The sequence below is a fragment of the Marmota flaviventris genome, chromosome 8 (assembly GCF_047511675.1).
Source record: "Marmota flaviventris isolate mMarFla1 chromosome 8, mMarFla1.hap1, whole genome shotgun sequence".
In the NCBI taxonomy this organism is placed as follows: Eukaryota; Metazoa; Chordata; class Mammalia; order Rodentia; family Sciuridae; genus Marmota; species Marmota flaviventris.
The window spans coordinates 54,976,268-54,989,932 of record NC_092505.1 but is presented as its reverse complement, the minus strand read 5'-3'; the positions used below and the strand labels follow the sequence as shown (position 1 = coordinate 54,989,932).

Here is a 13,665-nt window from a genome sequence, read left to right as displayed (position 1 = left end):
GTTGTCAACCATAAATTGATTTTGCTATCCCTTGAAACAGTATGTTGACCCACAGCCAAACAGCAATGTGCTGGCTCCACCAGGTGGTGAGAAAAGGCAGTGTAGCTCACAGCCCCAGGGCAGGGCCACCCTGGCTGGGAGAGCAGCTGCCTTTTCCACACACCTCACACCCATGCTTAAAATACACATTTTCTATGCTTTTCCTCCACTCAAAAGCTCTCTGATATTAGTTTTATACATTTTTACATAAAAATCTCAGAACTGCTAGAGATAAAATCTGGAACATAATCTAACTCCCTTGTTTTCTAGAACTGGAATTTACAAATAGTTGTGACCTGCCCAAACCAATTAGTGACACAGCCAAAGAATCCAGCTGGCATTTTATTGATTTCAGGAGTTGAGGAAAGAGGAGATAGGAAACCTGTTATGATCTTCTTGGGCCCAATCCCACACTCTAAGGGATAACTCTAGGCCTTACACAACCCTTGAGAGCCCTATAAAACTATAGCTGTGGTCTTATTACTGTTGTTTATGTTTTCAGTAAGCTGTCAACCTTGGGCTGATAGTGGGAAATACCCAAAGGAAAGCAAAGTCTAAATTGGATAAGTCAAAGTAGTATGCTCAATTTGTATGGGTCAAAGTAGTGTGAATTTTAGTTGTACACATAGACTTCTTAGTTGCTTAACAATAACTTAATGGATATGAATAACATTAAATGTGGGATTTAATTTGTTTATAACATTAAACTTGGTGTCCATATGTATATATACAAATAAATTTGTTTTCATCTGATCACTCAAATTAGATAAACAAGGGAACACTGACTAAACATGCTCAGCAGGTAGCAGTGCAGCAAGTGAATGTGTGTCCCGAAGTTGGGGGCTACAGGGAAGGTGCCCAGCCTGAGCACACCTCTCCCCTCATTCCTGTCCCAGGCTGGAGTTTCTGGCCTGAAATGAAGGGACAGAGCCGAGAAATTCCCATAGCCAGCCTAGCTGACCAAACTGCTCTACCCATTCTGTGAACAATCCAGCACCTCCCTCTGGGATCTTGACCCACCATTAGTTCTGCATCTACTCCAATATCTAACCAGAATCTACCCAATCCCTTATGATCCAGACTCTGAATCTGGCTAGTCATTAAAATGTTCTTTAGAATGATCTCTAGCTCCACTTGTATGAATGTAGTAACCCAGCCCTACTTTGATCTGGAGGCAGTGTCCTGAGCTTCCCATAAATAAATAAGCCTTACACACTTTAATAGTTGTGGTGGCTTACTAGTTGTGGTGGCATTGTTTAGATATTGACATTTTTTTTAAGTTTTATACATTTTTTAAAGTTTTATTCATTTCTCAGAGAACCCCAGACATTCACCAAAAATTTAACCACTTTGCTCATTCTTCCACAATTCATTACTTATCATTGAAATGGTGAGGGTCAAGGTGTTATTGCAGAACAACTGACATGGGATGTTCCATCAACTGTGGGGAGTGTTGTGAGCTTTTATGCTTTAACTGAAACTTACGTCTGTTGAAAGAAGTGGAATGATTTTAATCAGATGATAATCTGTTATCTTCAGAAGCTTGGAATTAAAAAGCCAGAGGGTTTAATATTCCACTTACCTACAACTATTACATTGAGATGATAGTGAATGTCTTACCCAGATTTCTAAACCCATATGCCCAGCACAAGCCAAATAGTTATTCTGATTCTTAGTTCCCCCACCCCACCCCCATCCCCCCACTCAATCATATGGATTGATGCAGGATTTGCCAACTGGACTGGACTCTGGGATCTAGAGCAGTTGTCCCCATATATGATCTGTGACTGAATGCAGTAGAATTGTCCAGGAAGGTTTTCTAAACAATGGAGATACGTTGATACGAAGATACTCATATCCTAACCCCATAGGACAATGCACAGCCAGATACACCGACCACTAAATAGGATTTTCTATCCTTTTGTCCCTTGAAAACCATATCTGCTTTTCCTCCCCAAAGTGTGCTACCCCATGGTGGCATGCCAAAGTCTTAAAAGTATATAATGCAAAGAAGCATTATATACTCTGTGTCCTTTCAAGATCTACACTGTACCTCATTATGTTATAAGATTTGGAAGTCCTAAAGAAATCAGCTTAACACAGAATTTCCCAGACTTAAATAATAGGTGACCTTGGAATCCAACTTTTGCACAGCATCCAATCAAGATCTGCAATATGTATACGGGGTAAAAATGGGAGTTCATAATCTGCTTGAATCAAATGTATGAAATATATGTCAAGAGCTTTGTAACATTTTGAACAACTAATAATAAAAAAAGAATCAAAAAAAAAGACTTTCCTAGAATAGGTTTAGGTATAAAGATTCTTTGGCGGAGTGATGTCCTTCACATAGCAACATGGAAAATAGCCTTGATCATCAGAGACAGGTAATTAGCGCTGCGGTTAACCTGCTATAGAGGTTTCAATGGGGGACCTGATAGTGAAAGCCCCCTAGGTATAAGTATTTAAGAGTATAGTGTGAGATGTGTATGTTTACAAAAAAAAAATATGAGTTAAGATTGAGAAGCACTGATCTTGAAGAACTGTTTATTTCATGCCTACTGTGTGCCAGGCACTGGGTTGGGTTTCTTACCTTCTGTAGATTTAGTAAATCCTCACAACCCCACAGCATTGTTATTTAAAGATGAAGAAAACAAGACTTTGGAAGACTCCCTCCCAACTGTGACCAGGTGTGAACACTAGTTCTTTAACTTGTGCTTTGGCAGTGACTACACTAAGCCTCTCATTGCCTTTTCCTAATGCTGCAAGCCATAAAGATTCTTTTGGAGAGTGATGTCCCTCACAAACCAATTCTGGAAAACAGCCTTGATCACCAGAGACTTGTAATTGAGGCTGCACTGAACCTGAATGAACAAACTCTGAAGTAACCCTCACCTTCCACTAGCTTCTACATCCCCCACTCCACTGCACATCTTTAACATTCCTAGAATTTACCTCCCTAGGCCAGATACGCATTCTTCCTGCTATTCTTTCAAAAAATTATTGTTCTTTGTTTATAAAGTAGAAAACCATCATGCTTTGGTAATTATTTTTTGCACTTCACTATCCTGTGAAGATCCAAATTTAATGAAACCATTAAGTTTATCTCTTGTTTTCAAAAAAAAAAAAAGCCTTAATTTTCCCAAAAAGCATTAGTCATAGAAATCATATACCATGCATTTAACTCAGTTTATAGCATTTTCATCCCCTTAGAATTTTCAAAGCATCTTCCCATAGATTTTTGCTGCTTACACAAAAAGTCATAGTGCTGTTATAATTAAATTAGTCGGATTTATAATAAAATTGCTAGCACTTTCTTCATCTGGATCAGTATCACATCCATAGGTATAATTCCCACTGTTTATTTAAATTAACTTAAACGACTGGGTCAGTTGACCTTGGATCATGAGTCAAGAATGAAATTCTAAGTCACCATGGGTGTCCCTGCAACTTCAGGAACAAAACATTTTATATTCTGCATGGGATGTCATGATGCAGGTTGCTTACTATTTCTTTGTCCACCCCTAAAGAAAAAGGGCATACCCTTTTGGGAGTACCCTTATAGGAGTCAGAGGACTGGGTCAAGAATAATAATACAGTGGAAAAGTAGAGTTTTGCTACAAGCTGAGAGCAACATGCCAGGGGCCTGCAGAGTCTTCCCTTATCCTCTTCCTCTCATTCCAAGCTCTTTTTCTCCTAGGTCCTCCTTTCTCTAAAACACATTTTCTTCCACTAGTTCTTGCCCTAGAAGAGCTCATCATATTTTCTCCCACACTTGCCCAGTCATTCCAGCCCCCTCCCCAGGTGCTAATCAGCCCATAATGGCTCAGGGCTGGATTTCTATTCATGTATTCTCTGAGATTTATATTAAAAGCCAAAATGGAAAATGATCATGTAAAGAATATCATGTAAAGAAATTGTGCATTATATTATTTAGTGTTTCTTGTGGAAAGGGACCATACACAAATATCTTTAGAATATATACATTCTATATATTCCATAGAATATATATATATTCTACATATAATTTTGTGTGTGTGTGTGTGTGTGTGTGTGTGTGTGTGTGTGTATATATATATATATATATATATATATATATATATATATATATATTTGTGTATGTGCATGAATGTTTCCCTTTGGGCTTTGAATTAAGTTTGATCCTCAGTTATAACATGCTATAGCACTTTTTCCTATTTTTTTAAGAATTCTTATTAAATAGATATTAAATGCGTCACCTGTAGTCCTTTTAAAAGTAGCAATAAGTATAGCATTTTATTGATTTTAAGCACTATGTATTTTTATTTCTGAAACCCATATTGCATTATAATTTCTTCTATTCGGTGAGTCAATTCAGAATACTCTAAAATGTACACTTCTCAGGAAAAGGTGATTATCACCAAATAGGTACTGCTGGAAGTCCCCCAAATTTTCTTAATGATTTTTTCTTATTAGTCAAGCAGTGCTCATTACTTCACTATCATAAAAATCATAGAAAAAAATAAATTGCAGATGGACAAATAAAAATGTCATCTGTGATCCCACCAACCATTATTAACAATTTTGCTTTCAAATAGACCTACCAGATATTTTTTAATTGCACATATTTTAAACTCCAAAAAAGCATTGTTTTGTGTCACAAAAGGAAGAACACAAGTTTTATGTATATATATGTATGTATAATTCATAACCACTTATAATGAATTATAAGAAACTACCAAAATGTGTGGACAGTAGGATCCAGGTAGAGTGAGTTAAAATAAAATTGATTTTTCCTATAATAGAGGTAAGTAGTGGAATAATATGGAACCATGTCATATCTTTTAATTTTATTTTTGAAGGTAGTGCATTCATGTGATTACAAAAGCAAAATTAAAGTGAAAAGTAGATATTGAGAAGTTTCACAGACACTATCTTCCACCCTGTTATTTTACCTGGTTCCCTGTGGCAAGGACTTCTATTAGTTTCTTGGATTGGAAATAGAATATAATCTTCTTAGATAAAAAGTAATGTAGTATTATGTACATTCTTCTGCACCTTGCTTTTTCCATTTAGCTTGTCCTGAAGGTCTCCCATACGAAAACAGAAAGCTTTGTTATTTCTTGTACAGCTATATAGTATTTGGTTCTATGGAGATACCATAGTTTAAATATTTTGTTTTTCATACACTAGATTTGCCATTGTGAACAGTGTTACAATTAATGTATCTATGTCACACATGTAGAGATATAACTACAGGAAATTTTCCAAAATTAAAATCACACAGTTATGGACTGGGGATATAGCTCAGTCAGTAGGGTGCTTTCTTTACATGCACAAGGCCCTGGGTTTGATCCCCAGTGGGGGGGGGGGGGGGATTGTAGTCAAAAGATAAGTATGTTTGTGATTTTGATAGATTCTGTAAAATTGCTGTTTATAAAGTTTACAGAATTTTCTGTGTCTGTTGTTACCTTTCCCAAAGCCTTGTAATTACTTTTTATTTGAAAACTTTGTGTGTATTTCGTTTGTTTTTTGTTTTGTTGTTTTGTGTTTGGTATGAGGTGTTGAACTTACTATCTCTACCACTGAGCTACATCCCCAGTCCTTTTTATTTTTATTTTTTACTTTGAAACAGGATCCTGCCAAGTTGCCAAGGCTGGCCTCAAACTTTCCATCCTCCTGAGTCTTTAGGACTACAGTGACTCTGGAAGCCATGGTACCTGGCTACCTTGTGTGATTTTTTAATGGAAATTATATTTCAATAATGCTGACTTGTTAGAACTTAAATTCTCAGAGGCTAAACCAATTATTTAATACATAAATTTGAAGTTCGTATAATTTGTTCTTTATTGTTTCTTAACATTGAAAGGAGCCATGATGTAGATATCCACATGGCAGATGATTCTGCAGTAATTCAGTTGAGCTTTAGAATATATTGTGACTTTTTCCCCATTAAATTTCCTTCTAATGATGTCTGTATTAAAAACATTAAGTTGAACTCATGTTTTTTTAGCACAAATTGGTTGTTAGTAGAAGAAGCAAGCCAAGAATTACAAGGCCCCTGAAGGATTGAACTTTTTTTTTCACTTCATCTCTGGAGTTATGAATGATATTTCATTTGTTATTTTTTTACATTTACATTTTAAAAAATATTTATAGTATATTCAGACTACTTGAGTAAAAAATGGAGGCAGAGTTGCTGACAAAATGAAAGATCCAACAGAAGTACAATATTTCATTTTTATGTTCTACCCCAAGAAGTATGAACCCCTCAGGGAAATAATATTATGTTAAGTAGCACTAATTCTTAGTAGCTCTAAACATATATTTTAATAAAATTAGTTCCAACATAAAAACTGCATCTCACTACATTATCACTTAGAGAGTCAAACAGCCATGTGTAAATAATTGAGAGGTTATAGCTGTGTTGGCCTTGGTGTAACCCTCTATCGGGGTCCCCTGTACCAGTATCTCATGCAGCCTTTCTCTCCCCTTGCAGCATCTTCCTCAAAGAGCTGGAGAAATATGAGCAGCTGCCTGAGGACGTGGGACACTGCTTTGTCACCTGGGTAACCACCCAAACTCCCTCTCCCACTGTCTACATTTCCAGGAGTGCACATGGTACCACTGCTCCCTGCCTGACCAGAGGCATGGTGTCGCTGCCAGCCTCACACAGGACCAGGGGCTGCAGAGAGAGCATCAGGTCATCTGTGAGAAGCACTCCATCCCTGGGGAGCAGAACTGTCCTCGGGAAAGTCCTTAGACAGCAAGTCCAAGCACCATCTTAAGCTCTCTTTAACAATTTTCTAAAATTGAGAGATCGGGAGGGTGGAACAAGACCACCACCCCACAGCAGCTCAGCCCACTAGTTATTTTTTTCAGGATGCGGATTGGGGAACTAGAACTTTCAGAAGCTCCTTAACCACTGGTTACAATTCCTTCCTTAATAGAGGACAGGCTCCTGGGGTGTCCCTCCCAGTTTTGTCATACATGACAAACATCTAATTATCTTCTTTTTTGGTGCTATCATCATGGGCCAAGTCTGTGGCCTGAATGTACCAGGTTCTAAATATATAAACCAAAAAAATTAATCTTCATTAACATCCCACTGCACATTTTTCTGTGCTCAGGCTCATGGATATGAGTGCAAAGAACTCCAGGGAAGCTCACTTAGGACAGTGGGTATGACTAACATGAAACTTCTTCCCTAGGGTCAGGAGTTCTACTACATGATAATTACCTGTTTATAACTTGCATTCAAAATGAGCTAATTGCTTTTCAAAATGTCTTTGCAATTCAGAGAGTTCATGCTCTCAAAATTTCTATGGAGTAGGCAGGCCTGTGATTATATTTTAGATTTTTAAAGTGAGATAGGAGGTTGACCAGCTCACTGGCATGAAATAAGTATTACAGCAGTGCCACAGCTCAAGACTGACTTCCAGACAAGCTTTCTTTTTATAAAATCTTAATGTTTGCTTCCAAGCATACTCTGATTCCTTTGGAAAGTCTCAGACTGCCATCTTATTTTGTTCTAATATATGAGCCAATGCCTGGCTCATATTAATGCTGATAAATAATTTATGATCCCTTGCACAGCCAACATAGAGAAAAACAAGATTGATCATTAAGTAGAGGAAATTTTGGGCATCTTGTTTCATGCAATTTGTGGATTATCTTTACAATCAACCATAAGTATGATTTATCATTATCTCTCAGGGATGCTGCTTTACCTCCTAGGTAGTATATAACCCCTAAAATTGGTTTCAGAAAACCTTTTGTGATTGGATAAATTATACAGTTTTTGCCAAGAATTACTCCAAGGAGATTTTTCTTAAATCTCATAATCCTAGTATCTGAGTGCAGTGCAAGAATGAAGAGTAGAGAGTTGCTTATAATGTACTGTTGCTTTATAATGTACTGAACGACAATGGTTCAGACCCACAACCCTCGAGTCAGATTGCTCGGGCTCTACCACTTTTTAACTATGGGAATTTAAAGTCACTTTATCAAGCTGTGGTATAGTTTTCTCATCGAATTAAATAATAGAACTCACTGCGTAGGAGTGGCCTGAGTTAATATACATAAAACATACAGAATAGTGAAGTCTGATGAAATGAGCACATATTTAGCCTGTTCTCTCCGGAGAGAATACCTCAAATGTCCAAGTACATGGTGTTTCACCATTGGGGAAAGTACTTAGTGGGCAAAATGCATATACCTTTCCAGTGGAAAGGGTGTATAATTAACCCAGAAGGTGCTGAGAGAAATAAGAAATGAACTTTCACCCAGCCATGAAGTGACAATCTGTTTAGGAATCATTGTTCAGACCCTGCCCCAAATGGTCACCATTATTGCCTCTGAGAAGTTGGGAGTGATGGCTTGGTTTTGTTTTTAAACTACCCCCCCAGTATAGATATTTGGGGTACAATCAGATCTACCTCTGAGATCACACCTCATTTGCATTATTGAAAAGGGACAGAATTTGTCCTTTCTCAAGATGGGGAACACAATTGTGGGTAATTCAAAAAAGAATGATGATAATCTCTAAATAATTTCTGTCCAGTGTCAGAATACATTATGATACATGAGTCAGTTTTTCTATTTCTTTCTAGCACTAATATTAAACTAAGCTTATTTTCAGCAAGCTTTTTCTCCCTAACAGGAGGAGAAAGGCATTCCCAAGTTTGTTAGGGAGCCTGGGCTGGAATGGGTGCAGAACATTTGCCATAGAAAATCCAGGCACCAGTATCTGAGAGTTTAACTGTACAGCCCTCACTGGGACCTAAGCCACAGGGGACAGAAGGGAGAAACTGATGAATGCTTATCTATCATTGTCTTTGTTCTTTTCAGGCAGACAAATTTCAGATGTATGTTACCTACTGTAAAAACAAGCCTGATTCCAACCAGCTTATCTTGGAGCATGCCGGCACCTTCTTTGATGTAAGCTCTAGTTTCCCATTCTGTACCAACTGACAAGCAGGTGGAAATATTTCTCTGATCTGGGATATCATTAGTTAACCATCCTCTGTTCTAATTGACACCTCCAAACCTTTATCTCATGGAAAAGTATGGAGAAAAGTAAAAACAAAATAGTGTTTGTCTTTTGTTTTATCCCATTCCATCTCAACTACTGTAACTTTGGACAAGGCAAATTTGGCTCTCTGCCTCAACACCATAACTAGCTAGACAAAAGAGGAAGGCTTCTATGATGCAGCTATTGGTTAAAGTGTTTTACTTCTATTTCCATATGCACCTTTCTCAAATACAGTGGTTCTCAAAGTGTGGTCCTTGGGACAGTCTCATCAGCATCACCCAAGTGCTTATTAGAAATGCAGATTCTTGAATCCCACTCCAGATCTGTTGAGTCAGAAGCTTTGAGTGGGGCCTAATATTCTGAATTTTAAGGATCCATCATGTCCCTGTGTCTTTATGTCCCTTATGCCCAATCAAATTTGAGAATCATTTCTTAATGCACTTGTTTCAACTTTAGTTATACACATTGGAATTGCCTGGGGAACTTTGGAAAATATTGGTTCCTGAGCCCCCCACTTAAGATTCTGATATGGTTGGCCTGAATGTAGCCTAGGCTACAATGGGGATTATAAGGCTCTGGTGATAGAAATATGCAGCCAATGTTGAGCCCTTCTGGTGTTGTGGAAGCCAAGATAAGAGGAAGGCTGATAGTCCTTGTCAGAGTCTTTGGCTTTGAATAAGAACACAGTCCTATTGGTGGATGATGGAGTACATCTGTTCAGTGCTGGTGTCCAAAGAGAATGACTTGTTGACTCCACAGTGAACAGAATCAAAGGGTGACTACAAGATTCAAGAGATGAATTAGAAGGAAAGATGAAATTAGGGGAAAAAGGGAAGTTTAGTGAGAGACAGACTATGGCCATTCTGATAGTTATATCAGAAGTTATAGAAAATTGAAATTCGGAAATTTTAAAAGGCCATTAGTCTATATTTCTGCCTACTTGCTCTCATTTTTCCCATAAATATTAGGATGTCTATTATATGCAAGAAGTGTGCTAGGCCCCAGGAAGAGTACAAAGACATTGAAAAATGGTTTTTGTACTCAGTTTTACAAAATAAGCCTTCTCTGGGCATCTTTCTAGGCTGACACTGCTATAGCAGAATTGATTCCAAGAGTATGCTGTTGTTCAGTGAAGGAATGACTCTTGATGGGAGAAGCTAGATGAGAAACAGACATGATTTTTTTTAAATGGAGACCTAATATGGAAATGGCCATTGATCTCCAAAATTAGAATTCCTGAGGTAAAACAGAAAAAGCCAAGAAAAGTCTTGTGCTCTGATCATGCCTCCGACACTCTGTGTCCTTATCTTTGCTCACACTGTTTTCCTCTGCCTAGGAAGCATCAAGCCTCCTGCTCACATGCACGTGCATGTATGTGCTCCAGCTCACGCATTCTCTCTCTCATACACACACACAGTTACTCTAGAATTGTATCTTCCAAAGGCCAAAAGCTATTACCTGCACAAATCCTTCCTTCTCTATGCAGGTATTGTACTTTCTATCTCTGTTACAGCATTTTCACTGACTTGCCTTTTGACAAGCCAACAATGTGCCTTTCTGTTATATACCTTCTCTCCATCTGAGCCTCCTGAGGCCTGATGGTATGCTTCAGTCGTATCTGTACACATCTGAATGCCTGATGCTATATTTCATTTACCTTAGTTCTGTGTTTCTTGAGTCTCTAGTCTCTGGTCAATTTTTAGACTTTGGCTGATAAGTCATATCTATCCCGCTCCTCTTCCAAAACTGCCCCACCCCACCTCATTTCCAACCAATGGGAGCCATGCCATTAGTTGGGAAGGCCAGTGGAAGCCAGAAAACCATCAGTTCATCAAGTTCGGCCTGGACGTGAGGAGAGCAGCAATAAGTCTTTCTGATTTTTCCCAAAGCTTTTCGTTCAGAAAGCATAGTTTTGTAGTTTATTTCCACTTCGTTAGAAAGGTTTCTCTAAATTCTACACCTAGAAACCATTTGCTTTAGCTCTCATTCTATAAAAGTGACAAACCCTTAAAAAGGCCATTTCTTATCTATTATTATAAAGAGAACATAGAAAATTGAAGTCCTAGAAAGACCCGCACATTCACCTGATCCAGAACTTTGAACCTAAACATGAGAACAACATGGGTTCTCACAGGGTCTAGTGCCCTGTGTTTCCTGAGCCTGCTTCAATTGACCTTGCAGATGAGGGCCACCTCTTTCTCTGCTCCACATACAGTCTTCCCAGAGAGGGAAGGGCATCAGCAGTACTGTGAGCATATTGTGTGGGAACCATGTATTTAAATATCATTGTATTCCCCAAGGGGAACCGGGGCCCCCAGAGAAGCCTACAGCTTCATTTGCCCAAAGAGATCAACATCCTTTAACAAGTCCTCTGTCACCAGCACCTATAGGGAAGAGGCAAATGAGTAAAAATATCACTACCTTCTTGGGTCATTGGTGGAAAATGGAACAACTTAAGTTTTTAATCCTTCTCATTCCCCTTCCTCTACAACCCCATAGCAAATCCTTTCTAATCTAGCTTTAAAATATTTCTTTTATTTCTCCCAATGTTTGTTGTTGCTATTGTTGTTTTAAACTAAATGTAGCTTAGGGCAAGTCCACACATTGCACTTCTGGACTTTTTGAAGAATAATAACATTATTGTCATATAACTAACATACCATTCAAATCTCCCATTTAAAATATATAATTCAAAAGCTTTATTATGCTTATAGATATGTGTGGCCATCCCTGCAGTAAACTTTAGAGAATTTTAATCACCTCATAAAGTAAGTCTACACCTTGCAGCTATTACCAACACCCCACCATTCACCCGATCCCCTAGCCCTAAGCCATCACTGATCTGTTTTCTTTCTTGTCTGGACAGTTCATGTAATTGGAATCAGGTAGTTTGTACATGGGATCTTTTGTCACTCGCATCTTCCACTAAGGTTAATCTGTGTCATTGCATGCTTTAGTACCCCTTTCCTTTTTATGCCCAAAATAATATTCCATTGTATGTATGTGGATATTTTGGTTTTTGGTTCATCAGTTCATGGACATTTGAGTTGGCCATTCATAAACATATATTTTCATTTCTCTTGGGTATACACTTCAGAGCAGAACTGCTGAATAACCTGGTAACTTCTCATGTATATACCTGGGCATTTGCAATAACCTTCTAGTTTGTCTCTGTGTCTCTATTTCCCCAATCTCCACCCCTATGTTGCTATTGGGTGCATATTATCCTTTTTGAGATATTGTTGTCATCAGAAGAAGAAATAGATCTATACTGTTTGCCATTGAAAAACTTACCATCAAATCCTCTTTCTTCTAATTCAAGTCCTCCAATGACCTAGCCTTGCTTATCTGTTTTTATTGTTTGTTTATGCATCCTCTGTATCATTCAGGCATTATTTAAACACATAATGGTCATTTCAGCCTGAATGTTTTGTGTTTGATGTTCTCCCTTTAGAAAGTGTCATTCTTTCAACTTTCCTCTTAAACAACCTCTATCTATGGTCTAAGCCCCAGGTGAGTCTTGGTCTCTACTACTACTAACCTCTATGACCATTTGACGATTCCAGAGCCAGTGATTTCTCTTAGTTCTCTGGCTCTGACACATCCTCTGTGGTCCTTTGTTATTCTCTAGTTTATGTGTGTGGAGTATTCTCAGCTGGACTGTAAGCTTTCTGAGGACAGGGGGTAGTATAGCCCCTTCTTTGACCTCCATATCTCTGATAGTTTGGGGAGTATAAGATCATTTGGAGGTAAGTTAGAGAATAGATAAGAGGGGAAACCAGAGGCACCCACAGCAGCTGGAAGCCATGGCCTTGGCATAAGTGCTGAGGCTGGTGTCCATAGAAATGGAGAGGAAGGACTTGTCCTACAAAAAAACAGAGGAGAAATTACTAAAAATGACTGTGCTTTCTAGCTTAGGAGACCTGAGAAAAGAGGGAAGTGCCATTGATCACAGTGCAAAAAGTATTAAGAAATAAAGTGATGATCCTAAGTTGGATGTGGTAAATTTAAAGAGGAGGGGTGGGCCTAGTGCGGTGGTGCACATCTGGCATCCTAGCAACTCAGAGGCTAAGGCAAGAGGATTGTAAGTTCGAGGCCAGCCTCAGCAACTTAGCAAGACCCTGTCTCAAAAAATAGATAGATAAATAAGGAGGAGGCATGATGAAAGAGATACATCCTTATGCCAATTTAAAAGATTCTGAGGGCAGATAAAGAGTGAGAGTCACAAAGCTGGAATCGGAACCTCATTCTCTGTCTTCCCGTTACTCTCATTGTCCTTTATCCCATTATTGCCCCTCCCCATATGTTCTCTTACATCCACAACTTCTCCCCTCTTTTCTCTTTCTGTCCTGACTGACCTCGTCATTTTTTTCTACTTTTTATCTTTCTCTATTTCTGCTTGCTTTTTACTTCTGTCTCATGAACCCGCTTTTCTCTTTTCAGCAGTTCTCCTCTTTTCTATCTCTGCACCTTGATCTCTCTTTTTTCCCTTTCTTCCCTCCATTCCTACCCAAGAATATTTTCTCATAACTGTCCACCTTTTCCCCTTTCCTCCTCTCTTCTTACCCTATCTCTTAGAACACGCGTACACTTGCTCCTCCGTCTCATTGTAC

The 13,665-nt window shown here is 38.5% G+C and overlaps 1 protein-coding gene across 3 annotated transcripts in view; it reads left to right on the top strand.

Moving 5' to 3' along the window:
* The window catches only part of LOC114093319 (kalirin), a 450,305-nt gene that overhangs the window by 401,141 nt on the left and 35,499 nt on the right, over positions 1–13,665 (top strand). For all 3 annotated transcript variants that reach the window (XM_071615264.1, XM_071615263.1, XM_071615265.1), the window contains exons 26-27: positions 6,518–6,587; positions 8,869–8,958. In XM_071615264.1, coding sequence (XP_071471365.1) covers positions 6,518–6,587; positions 8,869–8,958 — 160 coding nt within the window. The remainder of the gene's footprint in view (positions 1–6,517; positions 6,588–8,868; positions 8,959–13,665) is intronic.